Below are 23214 nucleotides of genomic sequence, written 5' to 3'. Positions count from 1 at the left end.
TATTTTAAAATTTATTTAAAATATATTTATTTAATATGATATAATTTTAAGAGAATCGAGTGTATTTTGACTCATAAATAATGAATACTAATGTCAAAAGTAATGTGAATGAAAGAAGTATGTTATTATAATGAGTATGTGACAGTGGACATTAAATATTTTGATGAGGTGGTGAGTGTTATAATGAGAGTGAGTTGTGAATACCGTTAAAATATCTGGGTATACATTGACAGAAATCAAATAGATAAAATGCAAATTAACTAATGCTATATCGTCCATCCACTGATACAGTGATAAAGATTGGATAATCCAAAAATGGATCAAAGAGTGAAAATGGATTGATGTGAAGGTTAAAGTCAAATGGTCAAAGTCGTAGGATCGGGTGGATGATGAAATCGTAGATTGTGGATGGCCGAGCGAGCCTCTAAAGTCGATCAGACGTGAAAGACCAACCAGACCGTCCGAGTAGTTGTCCTCTGCACTTGCAGTCGAGGTTAAAAGTCAAAAGCTAAGTTATCCGGTCCACCACCTTCGTCGATCGGACCTTATGTCCGATCGAACACAATACATCTCTCCAACAACAGTAATGTCGAGTGAAGAATAGGCCGATAGCTCCATTCAATATGACCAAGTTGACGACATCCCTGCCGAGTGACCTCCGGTTGACCGTTCACAAGACCCACATATATTTTACTATATTCTTTTAGAAATTTGTGCTACGACATCAGAGAATATCTAACAAGTAAATATAATTCAGAAACACGGTTGTCTATCGAATGAGTCTAGTAGTTAGCACATGAGGTATTATCATCATGAGATCTAGGATTCGAATCTCGATAAAATCAAGATAAATACCTCCTTTATATATTAGTCATTATTTCAAAGGATAACAGTCATTATTCCAAACATAGGCACCACCAAAAACAAACGCTCCTCCTCTGCCAAGCCAAAAACCCCCACGAATGCTCCTCCTTTGCCAAAACCCCCTGAAACGATCCTCTGCCGAAACCCACCACCAAAATGCATGAAACCCTAACTCCTCCGCCGAAACCCACTGCCTCCCCGAAAACTCATCTCAACGAAAAACCTAGCCTCCAAAACTCATCTCTGCAAAATCCCTCCTCCACCCCAAAACCCATCTATGCCAATGGCGACAGCCGCGACGGTTTCTTCCCCGGCAATCTTCCCTCTCCAATCCTTCGCCAGGAATGGCCCTTCCCGAGCTCCTCACGTCTCTTTCAACGTCTCACTCATCCGTTCACCTTGCTTTCCCGTTTCTTCCAAGTACTCTCAAGCTTCCTTTCGCTCATCCTTGTCCATCTCCAGCTGCGTAGGTTGGGGTCTTCAAAATTTCTGGTTTGTTTTCCCTTTACAGGAAGCACAGGGCAATGACTGTAGTTGGAGCTCTACCGAGGCTGGCTCCTGTGCTCCCAGAAAAGGGATTTGGTCAATTAGGTCATTTTTTTCCTTAAAAGTTGTTCTATGTTTTGAAAGACGTTTTTTTTCCTCTTCTGATGTTGATCTAAACTTGATTGATAGGGATGATCTGGTAGAGAATTTATGCCTATGCCAATCAATTTTCTCTTGGATTCCTTAGCATTGACCTTTGGAACTTTACTCTTTAATGGGAGGCCAAAGGGTTTACATTTTATTCTCTTAGAGCATCTGCATCAGATACCCTATTTAAATATTTTACCTTAAATTTTAGATAGGGTAGCTAAAAAATCTTTACATCAGCTACCCTATCCATTCCCTAAATTATGCATTTATGAACAGTACTTCTCTAAATTTAGGGAATGGATTCCATTCCCTAAACATTATAGAGGAGAGAGAAGAAATAGGGAAGCTGATATATGATGTTTTGAAAAGTGGATATTCAAATTTAATAAAGTAACTTTTTTACCCTAAATTATGCATTTTGGATAGGGAAACTGGTGTGGATGCTCTTAATCTAAAAGGGAGATTGCCATGACTTGCACATAGCTCGTTAGGCATTATAATACCTAATCATCTTGAAATGGTCAGCACTTTCTACAACATTAACTTCCTTGCAAAATGTCATGTTTCTATGTAAGTATTTGGGCATCCTTTAAAATTGAAAAATTGATATATAGTTTATGCAGGATGCATGCCCATGAATTGCATTATTATATTTGTGAATATTTGTGCATATTTCATTTATATATAAAAAAGGCTTGCTATTGCCAAAAGTTGTGAATATTTGTGCATATTTGTTCATTGCTTTCTCTTATGGTATTTCAACTTTAGATTATTTGTAATATCCTGATAATGGAATTTAATGACATAGGTTCATTGAGAGAGTTACATTTTTGAAATGAAGGCATCATATTGAGTTGTATATATTGATCTGAATTAGAGTATGCAAACTTTGAGTTGTATATATTGCTCTGAATTGAGTTGTATATATTACATTTTTAAAATGAAGGCATCATATTAACCTTATGTTAACTTTATAACTCTTGCAGAGGGCTCCAGAGTATGCAATGAGAGGTTACTTGACAGACAAAGCAATGTATATGGTTTTGGTGTGGTGACATTAGAAATTGTCAGTGGATGAGCAACACTAATTATAGGCCCAAGGAGGAATTTGTTTATTTTCTTGATTGGTAAGGAATTATTTCTTTTTCTTTTCATTGATGTGAGATATTTCCTGATAGATCATTATTTCCTAATCATAACCAAATTTGCTCTGTACAGTTAGTTTAGTTAGAAAAATCTTCTTAGATCATTTTCATGTTTTAGAAAATAGACTTCAAAAGTTGAAAAGAGTAATAAAACAAATATTAGAATCAGTTCACACAATAATATAAAATAATTGCAAGCTAATTGTAATCAGACAGATTAGTTTGAACCAAACTATTTAGGAATAAATAAAATGATTTAGTGTTATAAAACTATACAATTATTTTATTGCTTGCAATTTTTACACAGACATGCTCCTAATTAGTCTCTCGTTTAATTTGCTTTAGTCAATTAGGCATCTAATTAACCATGGTTGCAGCCGTATCAAACAATGTGTAAGTCAATGCAGTTTTACAGATCTTGTTCACTTCTTAACCTTTCCCTCCTCTGAGAAAATCATTTTTATGTTGCATTCTCATTATCATTTCCATTGAACTTAGGTTTCTTTTCATCTAGATTGTTTGATACATGTGTACAAATTCTAATTGGCATCTTCTCGTTTCTTTCTCAAAATAAGAATTTTTTAATAAACAATAGACAGTTCTGTTATTGAATCTTACTGGATCTCAATAATCCATTCCATTTTACAGGCTTATGTTTTGCAAGAGCATGGAAATTTGCTTGAATTAGTTGACCAAAGTCTTGACTCCAACTACTCAAAGGAGAAAGCACTGCAAATGTTGGAACTGTCTCTTGCTTGCACCGACCTCTCCCCAATGCTTAGGCCTGCAATGTCATCACTTGGTGGAAACTCTTGAATATCTAATGTTGCCCTATCATTAACTTCTTTTCTCCAGGAATTTGAAGCATTTGTTGGCTTGTTACTACTACGTACAACTATTGTTGGTGTAACCTGAGAGTGGCAGGCAAAAGCTCTGTGCAAACTTGTTTCTTTGATCAAATGCACCTTATAATCTTCGTTTTCGTCAATTTCCTTTTCCAGGTCATAATTTGTGGAATATTGCTTGTTTTGATGGCGAATAATAATTTTGCAAACACACTGTAGACGCTTATGACTAAATCCAGATTCAAAGTAAAATGAAAAGAACTTGAGATCATTCTCCGAGAAGATGTAATATTATCATATTCAAAGCAAAGAACAAGCAGGATTTATGATCATTCTCCGAAAAGATACAATATTATCTGAAAGATGCAATTCAAGAAGGATTTTTACTTTTGCATAGGCTTAACATGGATCCAAAGTTTATGGATTATATACATATTTTTCATTTGAATTGTATGACACATTTCTGGTTCAATAATAAGAAGATTGATTACTTTTATGATATTTTAATTGGTATTGTTTATAAGAGTTTAATTAAAAAATTTATGGTATAAATATAATAGATAATAGTTTAAATATATTTATCTTTTGTTGAAAGAATTGTATTTGAAAAAAAAGACAACGTTTTACAAATATTGCAAAATATAATCTTTGTGAAAAACGACAACACTTTTAAAACATTGTCTTTGTAAAAAAATAATAACGCTTTTTAAATGTTGTATTTGAGCGAATTTTTAACAATAGTGCTTTTTTAACACTTTTTCAATTACATGGATAATACATAAAAAACATTGTCTTTCAACTTTTTTTTCTTATAGTGGTATGCAATGTTTCATATTTGAATACGCTCATTGCTACAATTTTTTTTATGTTCTTCTTCTTCTTATACATAAATTATTGACTTGAGAATCGGATGACCAACATGGAAACTCCTTCTTTAGCCTGACACCAATACTCCTAAATTTGCAGGATAGTATGAAGTCTTTTTCCAACCAACTGCAGAGTCACGTTTCTGGCTAGTTGTCTTCTCAGCTTTCGAATATGATCACACTATTTATAATAAAAAAAAAATTAATTTAATAACCGACAGAATTAGTCAATATTATAATAATTTATTGATTCTATTTACATGATAATTTTTGATAAATTAGATTTTTTTTTAAAATGATTTATTTAATTTCTATTAGTTGGATTCAATTTTATAATACTCTAAGTAAAACTAAATTCTTTTATAATTTAATTTATTTAAAAATAATCCTTATATAATATTAATGAACTTTGACTGATTCTTTCATAATTTTATAAAATTTCAATTTTTAATTTACAGAGTCAAATGCAAATTATCCATTTAATTTTTTTATATAAAAATTTAATTGGCCATACATCTGTTTAAATACTCAAGATTGTTATTAGTTCTACGCTGTCCATTCCATGGAGCTTTTAATCTGCCTTCTCTTCTTCCTCTCGTTAGTGGCGGGCCGGCCGAGTCATACCACTTGGCGCCTCTTCTCCGCCCGCGATGAACTTCAAAGGCTCACCTCGCTCGTCGGGGATGCTCAAAATTCTGTCCCGGACGACGATCGCCACCTCTCCACTGCCTCCGGCGAGTGCCTCGGCCTCTTCAGGCTCGCCGAAGATGCCCTCCGATGGAGCGTTTCCGATGGAGACCCTAAAACCACCCCTTCCACCGGAGATCATCTCTCCGACTTGCACTCCTGGCTGACCGCCGCCGCCGGATACCTCATCGACTGCAAGGACGGACTCAACCTCGCCGGCGTCCATGGCGGCGGAATCGCACGCAGGCTCCATCGCACGTCCTCTCTGGTCACATCCGCGCTCCGCGAGGTCGCGTCCCTGTCCGCCGCTCGCGGCAGGAGGCTGGTGCAGGGGTTCCCGGACTGGGTGCCCGCCGACCACCTTAGACTAATTATGGGCGACGATTTAATTATCAAAGCGGATGTGGTGGTGGCGCAGGACAATACCGGGAATTACACGACGTTGGGGGACGCGCTGGCGGCGGCGCCGGAAAAGGCTGATCGGTACGTGATTTATGTGAAGAAGGGAGTGTACAAGGAGTACGTGGAGGTAAGGAAGCCTAACTTGACGATCATGGGAGAAGGCATGAATGAGACCATCTTCTCCGGCGACCGGAACAATGCCACTGGGAACGGCACCGGCGCCTCGGCCACTTTCAGTGAGTATATTAAAATTTTCACATTGGTCCCTATATTATACTACAATTTCTTTAAAGTATTTTAATTGCAAAGCACCCCTAATAAAAAAATTAATACTTATAGAGGCCCTCTATATAGACTGTAAAAGTAATTAATTTAAACTCTTAGCATATTCAAATTTTTTAAGGGATAAATGGTTTCCGCAATTAAAGATCGAAGAAGAAGATAATTAATTTGACCGTATCTCCTAATGTGTTGATTAACGATAATTAATCATGCCCAGCTGTTTCGGGTCCACGTTTCATAACGATTAATCTGGCGATCGAGAACACGGCGGGGCCGAAAGCAGGGCCAGCGGTGGCGCTCCGCTCCGACTCCGACCTCTCCGTCTACTATCGCTGCCGGATCTCCGGCTACCAGGACACGCTCTTTGCCTCATCCAACCGTCAGTTCTATCGCGAGTGCCGTATCTTTGGCACCGTCGACTACATCTTCGGCAACGCCGCCGCCGTCTTCCAGCGGTGCGACATCCTCTCCCGCCTCCCTCCCCACGGGAACGCCGACACCATCACGGCTCAATCCCGCGAGCTTAAAGACCAGAACTCCGGCTACTCCTTCCAGTTCTGCAACGTGTCGGCCGACGAGGACCTCCCCGCCGCCGGAGTAGACACCTTCCTCGGCAGGCCGTGGAGGAACTACTCGCGGGTGGTGTTCATGCAGTCGTACCTGGACTCGTCGATTCCGCCGGCGGGGTGGTTGGACTGGGATGGCCGCGGCTCAACGGCGGACTACGGCGAGTTCGAGAACTACGGGCCGGGTTCAAGTTTGGCCGGCCGGGTCAACTGGACCGGATATCATATCCTGAACAAACCGGCCGAGGCAGCCCCGTTCACGGCCCACGAGTTGATCAATGGCGACAGCTGGTTGCCGTCGGCCGGCGTACCGTACACGCTCGACCTGAACGTGACCAATTCTTAGTGAAAATTTCCATTTTTACCCTGTAAAGTTTTTAAATTTGCATCTCAATCATTCCCTCATTGATTCGTAGTAGTTTTCTTGTTATTTTAAGTGAAGTTTTAAATGCTAATGAGATTTTGGCCCTGATGATCTTGAATTTGTGAAGTGCATTTGTGAAAAGAAAACACAGCCTCTGCAATTTCTGAAACTTCAAAGGCAAATTTACATTTCTTTCTTAATAAAAACATGCCAAACGTGTGGATCGATTATAAAAATAAATTATTTATCCCAAGATATTGATGACGTGTATGATAAATCAAAGCATTAAGCTAATTATAAAATAGATCAGCATTTTCTATATTAAAATAATAATAAATAAAATGAACATTTTAAAATTATTTTTACTTAAAATTAAAATTAAAATTAAATCGGTATCGAGAAAACACTTTATGGAAAATTAAATTAATACATAAAAGATTTGCGTCTCCACACGTTAACGAATAGTCTAATCATAATACCTGCGGTATGCTTGTGGTACCCGGCGCACATGGCAATGGGGAACCGGGTGGAAACATAGGTAACTGGTGAATAAAAATAAAAGAGGATGAAATAAAATATTGTGGGCTGGTCCTTAGCATCCACTCTGAAACCCGAAGCAGAGACGGGCAGCGGAGAAGGGTGGTCGAGGAGGAGGAGAAAGGTGCGATTTTTCGTCCCTTTTCTGCGATTTATTGGGCGACGTATCGGTTTCAGTTTCCGTGATTTTGGTTGGGGGATCGATCCGATTCCACAAGGAAGCTTCCTGAAACGCGGAGGAGGATCACGTGTGGCGGTCGATCACTGTCACCCCAATTCGTTCGTCTTCCCGGTGTCCTTCGAGAACTAAAGTAGGTCGTAGCGTCGCCGTCGATTCCTTGGGGCGTGGATCCTCTCCGATTTAGGTTTTTGGGGTTCTTGTTCTTCCGCTGGTTGATTTCTTTGCTTCTTCGGATGATTTCCCCCCAAGGAAATTGATATATAATTCTTGTATTTCTTGTTGCAGATATAGTTTCTAAGGGGTTGGTTTGAATTCTTCGTTTTGTTTCGAGAAGTGCCGTCGGATTGGTACGCATGATTGTCTTAGGGTTTTGAATCGCATGGATATAGGAGTCCAAAGGAATCGGTTGTTTCACGGAGCAGTGAGTTAGAGTGTTGTTCTTAATTCTCCATATGATAAAAAAGAAGGCTTCTTGAGGTGGAGTCTGGGCCTTCCTTGTCTCTTGATTATGACAGGATTTATTTTGTCGTAATCAGTTCATTGGGCACTCCACTGAGTGGTCTAAAGTTTCTTCTGTGGAAAGCTGACTCAGAATTCGTTGGTTAACGAGACTTTTCCATCATTTTAGATAGCAACAAATGAACAGACCAGAATGAGAGGGCTAGAAAGGCCCATCGTCTATGGAACCCGTGGGAAAGAGGTTCCCTAATCTGTTCAAGTTGGTGAAATCCTGGATTACTTGGAAGACTGAACCAGATTCAATTTCAAGGGCCTTTTGGATGCCTGATGATAGTTGTATGGTATGTTATGAATGTGACTCACAATTCACAGTTTTCAATCGCAGACACCATTGTCGGAAGTGTGGGCGCATTTTCTGTGCTAAGTGCACCTCAAATTTTATCCCTGTAAATTCGTATGAGTCAGAGAGTCTCCAGCAGGAGGGGGAGTTGATTCGTGTGTGCAACTTCTGTTTCAAGCAGCGGGAGGATGTGACAACTGCAAGATATGAAGCAGAGCCATCAAGCCCTATTCTTAGTCCTTCCCTTTCAAATACAAGTTTTGATAGCACAAAGTCCAGTGGTGCTGGTAACAGTAGCCTGTCAGCAGCAGTTTCTTACACATACTCAGGTGGAGCTTTCCAGCAACCGTCCTATGCTCCTGCTCCTAGTCCCAACCAGTCTGTCCAGTTGGAAAATTGCTTTGACAAACAAGACTTGCTGATAGAAGAGGGTTGCATGGATTCCTTGGTGGATAACGGTGACCATTCACCTACTCGATTCGGGCTTTGCTTAAACAGGTGCTTTATCTTTCTAATATCATTCTCTCTACAGCAGCATACTATTTGCTTGACAGTGGAGTTGGTGATGACTAATAATATTTATGCATGCCCATATGACAACTCTCTGTTTATATCATTGTATACCATAAAACCTCATCTCATTTGATCGTTATTGTCCTTAGGGCCCTAATATATTCTAGGATGTCCACATCTTAATCCATTAGATTAGAGCAGGTGGGTTATATGCTCATCCAACGTCTGACCTATACTACTCAGTTCAAAGATGAATTAAATTGGACAAATATGTGCATTACAATCTGAAAGGGTCACCATGTTGTTTTTTAATGCTCGTTCAATTTGGAGGAATTGGACAACTTGGAGAAACTATGACAAATGTTCATAGCAAACGAGGAAAAGGAATACCAAAAAAAAACTCAGTAATAATAAAACAAGATAAAATTTATTTAAATATAAATGATAATATAGTAGAGGATAGAACCCAATAGCGAAGAACGATCTATATAACCGACTCCACCTAATAGGATAAGGTTTGGTTGTTGTTGTTCAACTCGGAGGAATTGGCTGAAATTCATCATTTCTGAAATAGCCAGAGAAGGGAGGCATGCTACTTATGTTATTAAATTTTATTTAATTATACCTAACTTATACATATGGATGTGTAGATGAGTTAAACTTGCAGCATGTTTAACAAGGTAATGCTATTAGAAATTTCCATCTTATTGCTTTGTCCGTGTTTAACTTGCTGAACTGAATTAACTTCATTATTTTTGAGGTAAAACGTTGATGGTTTAACATAATATATACACCTCCCCGACTCTCACTGCGCGGCTTCCATTGTAGCAGTGGCAGTGCCCAGTGTTTTTTTTTAATTTTTTGTCTTCATTGCCCTTTCCCTCTCGACATTCTCCGGAGTTCCCTTTCCCCTTTCGGCATTCTCTGAAGTTAGGTTTTCTCGCCACGACGAGTTCCCTTTCCCCTTTCGGCATTCTCCGAAGTTATGTTTTCTCGCCATGACGCCCACCTTGACGCGACAACCTCCTTGCCGCCACCTGGGTACGTCCTTCGTTGGGAGCTGCCGTCCCTCTCCGCAAGACACTCGCTGCCACCTGTGTGCGTCTTCTTCAGATCTTCATATTTTCTTGTAATTCCAAAAACTAAATGATTAGGGATCTGCCTGGTTGATAACAATAGTGTGTGATTAGGCTTTAGATGCCATTTGTGATGGCCTTGCATCTGGAATTGGTGGATGTTCTTTTGGATCTACTAATGTTTATTTTTGTCCCTACCTTTTCTAAGAATTCTTGTGGATCCCCTAAAACTTAATTTGCTGCAATCTTGATATGATAGGAAGAAGAATATTTTTAATAGCTCTTCATATGAAGCCGATATACTGCCTGATTCTTTTCATATGAAAAACATTCTGGCAGTTTTATTATTTTTTTCCCACAAAACAAAAAATAAAATAAAAAAAATATAAAAATGAGAGCATGGTGCTCACCACTAGGAAAGCTAAGTAATTAGGTAAAATAAACAATATCAGAATGTTTTTGTGCAAATCTGATGCAGATCTGTTTTTCAGATCTGTTGTTGTTTTTTTTTGAAGGAAACTTGCAAAACAACGTTTCTTTATATCAAAGAATGGTAAGTCGTTTCATTTTATGTTCTACTATTTTGTTTATTTAAGATTTTTAATGTTGTTTTTAATATAAGGGAAAACATATGTTGTCATTGTTGGACATGAACCGGATATGTATGACATGTGGGTAGAAGCATTTGGTAAAGTTAATGACTTTAAGGACGCTATACATCAATCTTTCAAGAGTAGAGAGAAGGTAGACAGAGCTTTTCAGACACACTTGAATAAAAAATCTGCACCCACTTCTTTTACATTGAGTGGAAACGAAAATTTATGTGCAGCTTTAGGTTCATTGTCAAGTTCAAATTCAGGGAGAAGACTTTCTCAATTTGAAAAATTAATTAATTTGAAAGATGCATTCGAAGAGCTAAAGCGGCATTTGGATTCTCTACAAATTAGTGATGATGATTAGATATGTTGTTTCAAGCTGTTATCTGAGTTGAACTTCAAACACTGATTTTATCTGAGTTGTTGCAAGTGTTGCGTCGAAGTTGAAATTATAATTTTATCTAAGTTGTTTTATGAGTTGTTGCAAGTGGTGTGTTGAACTTGAAACAATGAGTTGTTAACTTGAAACAATGAGTTATATGAGTAGAACTTGAAATAATTTTATCTGAGTTGTCAACTAAGTTGTTTTATCTAAGTTGTTGAAGTTAGGATGATAACTTGTAATAAATGATTTCCTGACAACTTGGATAAAATTATTTCAAGTTCAACTCAGATAACTCATTGTTTCAACTTCAGCACACCACTTGCAACAACTCAAATAAAACAACTTAGACAAAATTATTCTTTCAACTTCGACACAACACTTGCAACAACTCAGATAAAAATCAATGCTTGAAGTTCAACTCAGATAACAATTTGAAACAACATGCCTAATCATCATCACTAATTTGTAGAGAATCAAAATGCCGCTTTATCTCTTCAAATGCATCATTCAACTTAGTTAATTTTTCCGACTGCGAAAGTTTTCTCCCTAAATTTGAACTTGATAATGAACCTCAAGCTGCACATAAACTTTCGTTTCCACTCAATGTAAAGAAAGTGGGTGTAGATTTTTTATCCAGGTTGTCTAAAAAGCTTTTTTTGCCTCTCTACTACTGGTGTATAGTGCCCTTAAAAGCCATTAATTTTACTAGATGCTTCTACCCATGTGTCGTAAATACGTGGTTCACGTCCAACAAAGACAACATATGTTTTTTCCTATATTAAAAACAATATTTAGAATCTTGTATAAATATACAAAATATTAGAACTTAAAATGAAATGACTTATATTCTTTGATATAAAGAAATGCTGTTTTGTAAGTTTCCTACAAAAAAAAAACAACATATCTGAAAAATTTTCGGATCTGCACAAAACCAACATTATGATATTATATATTTTACCTAATTACTTAGCTTTCCTAGTGGTGAGCACCATGCTCCAATTTATATTTTATTTTTTGTTTTGTGGGAAAAAAAATAAAACGGTTGAGAATGTTTTTCATATGAAAAGAATCAGCTAGTATATCGGCTTCATATGAAGAGCTATTAAAAATATTCTTCTTCATATCAGATCAAGTTCGCAGCAAATTAAGTTTTAGGGGATCCATAAGAATTCTTAGAAAAGACAGAGACATAAGTAAACATTAGTAGATCCAAAAGAACATCCACTAATTTCGGATGTAAGTTCCTAAGGCCATCACAAATCACATCTGAAAGCATATCCCTAATCATTTAGTTTTGGAATTACAAGAAAATATGAAGAAGAAGACGCACACATGTCGCGGAGAGGGACGACGGCTCCCGACGAAGGACACACATAGGTGGCGGTGAGAAGGGTGTCACGTCGAGGAGGGCATTGTGGTGGGAAAACCTAACTTCGGAGAATGCCGAGAGGGGAAAGGGAACTTCAGAGAATGCCAAGAGGGAAAGGGCAATGAAGATAAAAAATTTAAAAAAAGCACTAACGGGGCATTGCTAAAGTGGAAGTCGCGCAGCGAGAGTCGGGGAGCATATCAACTGTGTGTGTATATATTACCCTGCACACCCATCCGTGAGCACTTAGTGTTTTTTTTTTAGGGTTTAGTATTTAGGCTAAAGGAAGTGAAATTTGGAAAAAAAAAAAATGACACTATGCTCTTAGGTTGCTTACGGATGGATGTGTGGGGTAATAAAACTCTCTCTATATATTCATTTCTATGTTAAAATAATACCTAAATTTTGGAATGGGTGTGATAATGCTGTCCAGTACCTAAGGTTTTACCATAGCTCTTGCTTTGCCGTTTTGATGATTCCACTTATTTATATCAACTTAAAATATTTGTTAATTAATTAGTGTTTTTAATTGATTAATGTGAATTTGAATTGAGGAATTGTCCATATATCTACTATCTTTGAGTTAGCTTTTCATGAACACATTGATTTTGTTCTGAAAAGAATGGAAAAGAAAATCTAAGATCTAATTAAACTATTACTAAATAATTATTAGGTGTGCTATCATTATTATCAATAATACTATTAACTATTTATTGAATTCAATAATTGTATCATAGAGATATAATAGAAATAACTATTAAAATTCATTTGCAAAATTGTAGTGATTGTGCCAAATAAAATTGTTTTGCAAATTTAGATTTCTTATTACTAAAAAATGTCCTTGTTTAAATTTTAAATTTTTGTATATTGATTCTAAATTTTGATCTTCTGGTGCCTAAAGAAGTTCTGTACATAAAAAATCATTTTGAAAAATAGAATTGTCTATATTTTGCTCGTCTTCATCATTATATCATTTTTGCTTCTTCCTGAAATTATATGGTGTTCTTATTTATTGGAGACTCTCTATATTAAAAGTTGATACAGAGAATTAAACTAAAAATTCATAGTTTCCCTCTGGTTATAGGAGTGATGATGAAGAAGATGATTTTGGAACGTGTCAGTGGGATTCAGAAGAACAAAGGTATGCCAACTCTGATGAATTTTATGGGCCACTTGAATTTGACGAATCTGTAAAGAGATGTGGATCACATAAACCACATCCTGCTGAAGGAGATATTGACACTCAAGAAATCAGCGTTCCATTGCTCGACAACAGAAATTACCACACTCATTTAAGCACTGATAAGGTAGAAGAACATTGTACTGTAAATAATGTTGAATGTGATACTTCATCTTCCATATTTGGCGTGGACACTAGTGATGCAGAACCTATGGATTTTGAGAACAATAAACAACTTTGGCTGCCTCCGGAGCCTGAAAATGAAGAAGATGAGAAAGAAGCTGTTTTCTTTGAAGATGAAGAAGATGATGCTACAGGAGAATGGCGCTATATGCGTTCATTGAATAGCTTTGGAAGTTTTGAGCACAGAAATCGAGACCGATCAATTGAGGAACATAAGAAAGCCATGAAAAATGTTGTTGAAGGCCACTTTAGGGCTTTAGTGGCTCAACTACTTCAAGTTGAAAATTTACCTATTTCTGAAGATGGCAAGGAGGGCTGGCTAGATATACTAACCTCTTTGTCATGGGAAGCAGCAATGCATCTTAAACCAGACACTAGTAGTGGTGGAGGAATGGACCCTGGATTATATGTCAAGATTAAGTGCCTGGCTTGTGGGCATCGCCGTGATAGGTAAGCCAACATTCAATGTTCTAAAATGCTGAATAGACCTTTAGGGATCATTTGGTATGGAGGTTAAAATACCCAGTAATATCATTCCTGCAAAAAATTGTTTATTGAAATGTTATGTCCTTGAAATTTTTTCCAGGAATATAAATAAAATACACAAAAAAACAAAGCTTTGGACAACTTAAAATACTTAAGTAGACAACAACTAATTAAGAAAACTGTAACTAGTTAATTTCTACTAATACTTCTAACTGCTGATATACAAAAGTGCATTAAGAAATAGTCAAGCACTTAAAAGTGTTAATATCTTAAAATCACATTTTAAAACATCATAACAATTCTTGCTTTGACAAATAACCAAACAGAATTGTATAAAACTGATGATGTATGAAACTACAAAAGCAAAAAATGAGAATAACCTAAGTTTGTCAAAACCCAACACATGGGACTAGAGGCCAATCATCTTGGTCAAATTTTTCATTCCCATCCAAAATTCCATTGCATAGGAACTAATTCCCACCTCATCATATCCCATTGCAGTGATATATGGAACATGTTTTTATGATCATTCTCACCAATTCCAATGCCATGAGAAGTAAAATGTTCGAAGCCAATTGAATACTTCCCCATGAGAAATATTTTAGTTTTTAGTTGACTTTACTGATAGTTACTACTTACTAATGACCCTTCCCCATGATGGAGCATACCCCTCATAATATGGAATAATGTTGTTGCAGGATCAAGTATCATGATTTGGTTGGTTTGTCTCTGGACGTTTCTTAATTCTTAACATAACTTTCCCCCTCATTTTCTTTTAGTATGGTTGTGAAAGGAGTTGTGTGCAAGAAGAATGTGGCCAACCGACGTATGCCTTCAAAGATTGAGAAAGCCCGCTTTCTAATCCTTGGTGGAGCTCTTGAATACCAGCGAGTATCAAATTTGCTTTCAAGTATTGATACTCTGTTGCAGCAGGTTTGTTGGGCCCTTATTCTTGACTAACATGTTTCATAGAGATGCTTTACTAGTTTCATATTTCATGATGTTTTATTCAGGAAATGGATCACTTGAAGATGGCAATTGCAAAGATAGATTCTCACCACCCCAATGTTCTTTTGGTAGAGAAAACAGTTTCTCGTTGTGCTCAAGATTATCTTCTTGCTAAAAACATTTCGCTTGTTTTGAATGTAAAAAGGCCACTTCTAGAGCGCATAGCACGCTGCACTGGTGCAGATATTGTCCCTTCAATTGACCATCTTTCATCTTCAAATCTGGGGCATTGCGAACTGTTTCATGTAGAGAAATTCGTTGAAGAACATGATATTGCCTGCCAAGATGGAAAAAAACTAAAAACATTGATGTTTTTTAGGGGATGCCCCAAACCCTTGGGTTGTACTGTAAGTGCTCAAGTTTCACTGTTTTATTAGTTACTTCTTGCTATGAAATCCTCAAACAATAGTTTAGACATTTGTATTTGGTGAATTCTTCATGCAAGTAAACTCAAGATATTTCATTATAAAATCAATTTCAGTAAAAGGTTTAATTTCTCAGGAACTGATTTTAGTTGTACTTAATTCTTTCCCAACACTTTTTTTTATTAAAATTGAAGTTTACTTCAAGTTTTTTTTTTTAATGTTTCTGAAGATGGCTACATCAATCTCATTGGAGTTTATAAGCACACCAAGGTTCACAAATATTTATCTGTATTCCCTTTTTGATTTACAGATTTTGCTTAAGGGTGCCTGTAGCAATGAGCTGAAGAAAGTCAAGCATGTTCTTCAATATGGAGTATTTGCTGCATATCATCTGGCTTTGGAAACATCTTTTCTTGCTGATGAGGGGGCCTCTCTTCCAGAACTTCCATTGAAGTCTCCCATAACTGTTGCACTTCCAGATAAACCCTCTATGGTAAACCGATCTATATCCACAATTCCTGGCTTCACAATATCTCCAGCGGATAAGTCACAATCTAGTAGTGTTGTGCAAACTTCTGGGAAATCAGATCCCAATTTAGGACCAGAAACTGGATCAGCTTTACGACTTTCTTATGAAGATAATACTTCTCTCTCTAACTCTGATAGTGCAGTTGTAAATATGCATGATCTTTCCTTTGATAAAGGCAACCAACTGAATAATATGGGAGAACAATGCCTGGTCCCTTTTGTTTCTTCATCTCACTCAGTTACAGCTCCAAGCTATTCCCTTGGTCGTTCTGCCTGTCATACTGGAGAAGAAATTATGGCAGACTTTTTGAGGGGTAATGAACCTGGATGCATGGAAACTCATAAAGAAACAAGTATCAGTCATCAAGTTCAAGCATCTAACCTTCATGAAAATAGAGGAGTCTTTGAGGATGGTAGGGGGACAGACTGTGATGTGCAAAGAGATGACCTAAAATCTATAAAATTGCATCGAGATAATTCAAGGAATGATGATTTGGTTACAAAGGAAGAATTCCCACCATCTCCATCAGATCATCAGAGCATTTTGGTTTCTCTATCTTCCCGCTGTGTTTGGAAAGGAGGTACTGTTTGTGAGCGTGCACATCTATTCCGCTTCAAATATTATGGCAGTTTTGACAGGCCCCTTGGGAGATACTTACGAGACCACTTATTTAATCAGGTTTTTTTATGTCTTTTAATTTTATTTTATTTCCTGTACAAATGTGTAGCTAGAGTGATATATAAAGAAGCTTTCTACTCTAACAATGTATTCTACAGAGTTATAAGTGTCGTACTTGTGAGATGCCATCAGAAGTTCATATATATTGTTATACACATCGCCAAGGCAGCCTGACAATATCTGTTAAGAAGCTTGAAGAATTTGTTCTGCCGGGAGCACGCGATGGCAAGATATGGATGTGGCACAGATGCCTGTGCTGTCCTCGAGCTAATGGGCTACCACCTGCAACTCCAAGAATTGTAATGTCTGATGCTGCTTGGGGTTTGTCTTTTGGTAAATTTTTAGAGCTTAGCTTTTCAAATCATGCTGCTGCAAGTAGAGTAGCTAGCTGTGGACATTCACTACACAGGGATTGTCTACGCTTTTATGGGTAATTTTCTTTACCGTTATTTCTTTTTGGCACTTTATAAGGTAACTTGTATTTTTCTTGTTCATTGATCTTTGTCTGAACTTGAGTAGATATGGGGAAATGGTTGCTTGCTTCAAATATGCACCAATAAATATACACTCTGTCTATCTGCCACCTTCAATATTGGATTTTAACTACCAGCATCAAGATTGGGTACAAGAAGAAACAGATAAGGTCTCATTGGACTAAGTTTGGTTAGTGCGGATTTATTTGGCACTCTTGGAAATTAATTGTTTTGATTTAATTTGACAGCTAAGTAATATTGCGCTTGATCTCTTCGCTCAAGTACAAAAGTCACTGCACCAACTTGAAGAGAATATCTCTAATGCTGCTAACATGAAAGTCCTTGAAGGTATTTTGCTGAAAGAGAGAGCAGAATTTGAGGTGTGGAAACATAAATACATACCTTTTTATATTATTTTCCATGTCTTCGTGAAATGATGGCCTTCTCATATCAATGAAGATATCTTCTACTTTACTGATCTCAGGAATCTGTTCGGACAGTAACTAAAAAGGAGGAGACAGATATGCAGCCATTTGTTGATATACTTGAAGTTAATAAGTTGCAAAGGAAATTGCTGTTCCAGTCCTATGTATGGGATAAACAAATAAAATTTGCTACTGACGCATGTACTAAAGGTTTGCCAACTAAGAATAAAGAGGAACTAGCTCCTAGGGTTGGGAGGAGCTTCACAAATTCAGACTCTTCAGTTTCTGTAACTTCTGCTGGACCCCATAATGGGAGTGGGAGTAAAGATGAAGATGATCAATATAAACAACCTTCAGATCAGCAAAAACTAGATTTAGAACATGAGAGCACCAAAGTCCTCTCTACTAGCACAACTGCAAGCAATCAGACTGATTTCCTGGAATCACATGATGGTCCTCATAGGGTTGTTTCTGTGGGGCAATACCCAATCATGGATGAGCTCTCTAACACCTTGGATGCAAAATGGATAGGTGAAAATGGTCCTACTTTAGTTGATGCAAGCAAATTGAACTTATCAGGTCTAGATGATACAACTCATATTGAATCATCTGAGAATGTTGAAGAAAGCTATCACATTGATTCAAATTCAACATCTACAAATACTTCTAGATCATGTGAACACATTGAAGATGTATCTGTTTTTATCAAGACGTCTGTATCTGACCTCTATGCTTCTCTCAACAAGGATATTGATGGTTTCCTTAGTGCGTACCATCCTGAAAGTATACATGTATTTAAGGAGTTATTGCAGAAGGGGTGGGGAAGGCTGTTTCTTCCCCTTGGTGTTAACGATACTGCCATTCCAATTTATGATGATGAACCAACGAGTGTCATTTCTTATGCTCTTGTTTGTGCTGATTATCACTCTCAAATATCTGATGAGCCTGAGAAGTTAAGAGATGGTAGGGAATCTCCACTTTCTTTTACCATCCAGGATTATGGAAACTCTTTCATATTTCAGTCATTGGATGATATTCCTTTTGAAACTTTCAAGAGTCTTGGGTCCATTGATGATAGCACTCCATCCATCCCTGGTAGCAAGAGTCCCCTGACCATAGATCCACTTGCATCCACTAAATCAATGCATGTTAGAGTCTCTTTCGCAACAAGGTATAGTGTGACTTGCTACTATGCAAAACATTTTGAAGCATTAAGGAAAACTTGCTGTCCATCTGAACTCGACTTTATAAGGTCTCTTAGTCGTTGCAAAAAATGGGGTGCACAAGGTGGGAAGAGCAATGTCTTTTTTGCAAAGTCTCTGGATGATAGGTTCATTATAAAGCAGGTTACCAAGACTGAGTTAGAATCATTTATTAAATTTGCTCCGGAGTATTTCAAGTATCTGACAGAATCCATAAACACTGGGTGCCCAACATGTTTGGCAAAGATTCTTGGCATTTACCAGGTATCTGACCCTGTTCCTCTTTTTCATGTTTGATTTTCCATATTGTCTTCGCGAAACTAGTGTCGGTGCATTAACCAAATATCGCAATCTGACTGACTAAAATCTTGCCTCTAATTTTGTTGATTGCTTTAGGGGGCAAAATGTGCCTCTCCTCTACATTTATTACTCTTCTTAACCATTGACATTACACCTTTTGTAGCAAGGATAAACTGAAAGCACCAATTTTGCTTTTGTTAATCTGAAGTAGAGACTCATCCTTATTATTTACTATGGTGAAAAGAACATTTTCTTGTTTGTTATCACCAATCCAGCTACATCTTCTCCTTGATTTACCATTCCATGTGCAAGCTCTAATTTATCTTTTTCCGAAACAAAATTGTTTTATATATATTTGTAATATAGGTCCTAATCAAAAACTCAAAAGGTGGAAAAGAATCAAAGATGGATGTTCTTGTAATGGAGAACCTTTTATTTGGAAGGAGTGTTGAGTGGTTGTATGACCTTAAAGGATCTTCAAGGTCTCGATATAATGCAGATTCAAGTGGTAACAATAAGGTGCTTCTTGATCAAAATTTGATTGAGGCCATGCCTACTTCTCCAATTTTTGTTGGAAACAAAGCAAAGAGACTTCTGGAAAGAGCTGTGTGGAATGACACAGCCTTTCTTGCGGTAAGTAAACTGTTTTGATAGGTCTGCTCCTTACATTACAATTATCTGTGACAGAACTCTTTTATATATCCTCCAGAAAACATGTTCTTTATATTTGCACAACAATATGGTAACACACCTCTTTCTGCACACTATCAGAATTATGAAATGTAAATCTTATATTTACTTGGACAGGGATCAAAGCTGAGAAAGTAAATGATGACTGTATTATTAATTGAACCTCATAATAAGTTCCCACATATATATGAATTATTTCCACTGGAAGCATTTACCATTTGGAGGGAGCCCAATTTCGTATTATCTTTCAATTTTCTCTGAATCCAAAAGCAAATTGTACTATGAAATTTGGTTTCTTTCCCAATCCCATAAAATGCAATTTGTGTGAGCACAACAAATATGCTTTTGCTAACCACTCCTATTGCAATCCATTCCTCTTCAACTTAAAATTACCAATTAACACAACTGAATTTTATTATTCCACAAGGAATTGCAAGAAGAACAAAGATAAGGTTCCTATCTTGTGCAAGTTTAAATTGGCATCAAAGTCATGTGGAAATCATCAGTGAGATTTGTTTCTTTATTTTGTAGTTGTGCTCATGGTCTCTCCTTGCTATTGAGTTTATGAATTCCATACATGAATCTAAATTGCACAATGGGAATTTTGAGCTTCCATCGACTGACAGTTTTTTTTTCCTGTTGCACACCCACATATGTTATGCCCATTGAAGGTGAGAAGGGGTAGGAGAACCTTAAGTATGCAGTATGTTTCTTAACTGAGAATTGTGATATTTGCTTATCTAGTAATGATAATAATGTGATTAAACTGCTAACAATGAATGTTCTTTCTAATTGCGTTTCTAACCATTTCTGTGCCTATAACTTCTTTTTGATATTTTTCTTGTTTTCTCATAGTCCATTGATGTGATGGATTACTCTTTGCTCGTGGGGGTTGATGAGAACAAGCAGGAGCTGGTTCTTGGAATCATTGATTTCATGCGGCAATACACATGGGACAAGCATCTCGAGACATGGGTGAAAGCCTCAGGAATTCTGGGAGGACCCAAAGACGCATCTCCCACTGTGATTTCACCCAAACAATACAAGAAACGATTCAGGAAAGCAATGTCGGCATACTTCATTGTGGTTCCTGATCAATGGTCACCACCTACCATCATACCAAGTCAATCACAGTCTGACCTTTGCCGAGACGATCTACTAGCCGCCTCTCCAAATTTATAAATGCCAGCCTCAGCTTATTTTTAAGGTTTGAACTGGCTACATCCTACCATAACATCATGGCGGACGGCCGTCCGATTGTTCTTTGCTAAGCCAACCTTCTGATGTTCATGTGAATGCCATTGAGATGTATAGTGGGTGATTGCCCACATTTTTGTCATTTTACACCAAAGCCCACCTCGTATAAAATCTCATAATATACAGTATGTTAGGTTTCTGTCTCCTATTTGTTGTTCTCTCTACATATGCCCCATTTATTTGTCAAAGATATGCAACATGGATGTCGCTATCAAGATCCATAACTATGCTGTTTGTCTACCATTTATTTGTTTGTGTCCATGAACTTGCTCGTTGTGTGGGAAGTGTATGTAATGTAAGTAGCAACACTAGAATATGTACATTTCAATCACAATAAATCTGATTGCATAGTACACTTCAGTGCTTCGTTGTAGTGTTGAAGTGTTCCCTAGTACGATCTCTCCTCGTTATGTTTGTTTGAGTTCTTTCGAGCTTACAATTATCCTTGTCGGGGTTCTCTATCAAATCATGGCTTCGTGCTACCGTGGCTACTCGTTGATCATGTATGTCGTCTTGTTTCTCGGAAGTTGGTCTGTCTCATCATTCAAACCTCCTTAATGGAACCCTAATTTATCCTTTTGTATTTCCCCTCTGAATCATTGTGGATGTTGTTACAATTTCAATACTCACCTCCTTTCCCTCTTGTTCTTTCTCATACTACGTTTGCTTATGCAAGAAATTGCTACAAATACAATTTCATTTCAATTGATATTTTCTACAATTGTAAATCATATTTCTTCTACTCTGCTCGATTAATTTTAGAACTAGACGACTTTTTCTCTAGTTCACCTATCAAATAAATTACTTAGAAATTTGACCTCTAAAATATTTATGAATTTGAACTTTGATCATTTTATTATTACATTCGGCGATTAAAAATATTAAATTAATTAACAAGACAAATTGGAATCTTGTCACCTTTTTCTTCGTCTACTATTATTAAAATCAAAAGGAGTGTGTAGGGCACATGGCCCCAAGCCCCACGTTACATTCAGTGAACCTGGCTCAAGGAATATCTCTAAAACTTTTGCTCATCAATATTTAAAATCATTATAAATAGCAATTCATTGTGCTTTATTTTTTCTTTGAATTTTTTTTTTCTATGTGCATGTATTTTAACTCCATGTAATTTAAAATATAGATTAATATTGAGGTCAACTTTTGTAATACAGTATCTAATGTACTAATAAATAAATAAATAAATAAGTTAATTACATCTTGGAGAACAAAATCTATGGTACCTTCACGTTAGCTTTCGCTCACAATTATCTTATATAACTGAGTGACAGGTTCTCTAAAAATTACAAATAAATCGATTCTCAAAAAAATAAATCGGGATGTGAATGATTCCAAGCGCTCAGAGCTGTGAGAATATCCATGAGCATACAAGGTATTATATATATGTATATCATCATGTTACATTGATCAAGATACCTGGATTCAATTTAGACGTCTGCATTTAATTTTTTTTAAATTAATATTTTCTTAAAGAGGAATATTATACCCGTGAATATTTAAATTTTTAATCTTAAATATTATAATCCAAGAGGAAAACCTGAATCCTAAAAAGAAAATTTTATTAATTAACTTAAATCTATTATAACATAACCCCTAAATTTTAAAATCTTAATTCCTAAATATATATAATATATCCCATAAATATTTAAAAATTTTAATCTTGAATACAATAACTCAAAAAGAACTATAAAGAGAAAATTTTATTGACTCAAATCTATTATAACCCAACTCCTTAATTTTAAAATTTTAAATTCTAAAAATATATATAATATATTTAAAATAAAAAAAATATTATATAAATCTAAACGGCTGGGTTCATCCTAGAGAACCACTATCACGTACGAACGTATGGTAAATGGTCCGCAGCAGGGTTACCGCGTGTGTATATATATATATATAGAGAGAGAGAAGTTATCCTGCGGCACGCTCCGTGCAATTTGGTGCGACGTGCATTAAAATTAGTGTTGGATCGACCCACTGATCGATTTAGCGGTGGATCGATTCAGCCCCGCTTCGTCTTCTCGCACCTGCTAGATCGATCCAGCGAGGCTGAATCGATCCGATTCAGCCCCGTTTCGTCTTCTCACGCTTGCTGGATCGATCCACTGATCGATTCAGTCTCACTTGTTTTCTCGTGCCTGTCATGCCAGTCGCACCCTCCCACCGTCGACGGTCTCCGGGCGCCTGCCCCCGAACTTTACTATAACTAGAGGGGAAGGTGAACCCAAGGGGTTCCGGCATCTAGCGGGGCTGAAGTCCCGCTTCGTCTTCTTGCGCCTGCTAGATCGAACCACTGATCGATCTAGT

General features: G+C 37.0%; 3 protein-coding genes across 8 annotated transcripts; all 3 read left to right on the top strand.

The window, feature by feature from the left end:
- Positions 1-918: 918 nt before the first annotated feature.
- LOC121990502 lies at positions 919-3616 on the top strand. Of its 2 annotated transcripts, none has more exons than XR_006114614.1 (4): positions 919-1284; positions 1376-1455; positions 2487-2627; positions 3294-3616. XR_006114614.1 is itself a non-coding variant. In XM_042544621.1 (4 exons), the coding sequence occupies exons 1-4, from the start codon at positions 1142-1144 to the stop codon at positions 3459-3461; spliced, it is 438 nt and encodes a 145-aa protein (XP_042400555.1). In that variant the 5' UTR covers positions 919-1141; the 3' UTR covers positions 3462-3616. The 2 variants fall into 2 exon arrangements, 1 of the variants encoding a protein (XP_042400555.1); XM_042544621.1 differs by having other exon boundaries at positions 2487-2533.
- Positions 3617-4918: 1302 nt separating this feature from the next.
- On the top strand, positions 4919-6639 carry LOC121991329 (pectinesterase-like). Its single transcript, XM_042545342.1, has 2 exons — positions 4919-5681; positions 5945-6639. Exons 1-2 carry the CDS (start codon positions 4919-4921, stop codon positions 6637-6639), a joined length of 1458 nt encoding a protein of 485 aa, XP_042401276.1.
- A 535-nt stretch (positions 6640-7174) lies between these two features.
- On the top strand, positions 7175-21262 carry LOC121988673 (1-phosphatidylinositol-3-phosphate 5-kinase FAB1B-like). 5 transcript variants are annotated; one of them, XM_042542224.1, is made up of 12 exons: positions 7175-7318; positions 7661-8672; positions 13198-13926; positions 14742-14895; positions 14976-15317; positions 15646-16542; positions 16641-16972; positions 17062-17185; positions 17264-17395; positions 17500-18906; positions 19309-19575; positions 20488-21262. In XM_042542224.1, exons 2-12 carry the CDS (start codon positions 8056-8058, stop codon positions 20812-20814), a joined length of 5328 nt encoding a protein of 1775 aa, XP_042398158.1. In that variant the 5' UTR covers positions 7175-7318; positions 7661-8055; the 3' UTR covers positions 20815-21262. The 5 variants fall into 5 exon arrangements, with proteins under 5 accessions (XP_042398158.1, XP_042398159.1, XP_042398155.1 ...); XM_042542221.1 differs by having other exon boundaries at positions 7248-7559; XM_042542222.1 differs by having other exon boundaries at positions 7248-7568.
- Positions 21263-23214: the final 1952 nt, after the last annotated feature.

Source organism: Zingiber officinale, chromosome 6B (genome assembly GCF_018446385.1).
Source record: "Zingiber officinale cultivar Zhangliang chromosome 6B, Zo_v1.1, whole genome shotgun sequence".
Lineage (NCBI taxonomy): Eukaryota > Viridiplantae > Streptophyta > Magnoliopsida > Zingiberales > Zingiberaceae > Zingiber > Zingiber officinale.
The sequence above is the reverse complement of the archived record's forward strand: the minus strand, read 5'-3'. Positions and strand labels throughout refer to the sequence as shown.

Excerpts from the sequence above, each read along its gene's own strand:
- LOC121990502 (XM_042544621.1), top strand. The coding sequence starts at position 1,142 with ATGCCAATGGCGACAGCCGCGACGGTTTCTTCCCCGGCAATCTTCCCT. Across the intron at positions 1,285-1,375 it reads TGCTTTCCCGTTTCTTCCAA|GAAGCACAGGGCAATGACTG; the intron begins GTACTCTCAAGC and ends TTCCCTTTACAG. Across the intron at positions 2,534-3,293 it reads TACTTGACAGACAAAGCAAT|GCTTATGTTTTGCAAGAGCA; the intron begins GTATATGGTTTT and ends TCCATTTTACAG.
- LOC121991329 (XM_042545342.1), top strand. The coding sequence starts at position 4,919 with ATGGAGCTTTTAATCTGCCTTCTCTTCTTCCTCTCGTTAGTGGCGGGC. Across the intron at positions 5,682-5,944 it reads CGGCGCCTCGGCCACTTTCA|CTGTTTCGGGTCCACGTTTC; the intron begins GTGAGTATATTA and ends AATCATGCCCAG.
- LOC121988673 (XM_042542224.1), top strand. The coding sequence starts at position 8,056 with ATGGAACCCGTGGGAAAGAGGTTCCCTAATCTGTTCAAGTTGGTGAAA. Across the intron at positions 14,896-14,975 it reads TTGATACTCTGTTGCAGCAG|GAAATGGATCACTTGAAGAT; the intron begins GTTTGTTGGGCC and ends TGTTTTATTCAG. Across the intron at positions 16,973-17,061 it reads GATTGTCTACGCTTTTATGG|ATATGGGGAAATGGTTGCTT; the intron begins GTAATTTTCTTT and ends GAACTTGAGTAG.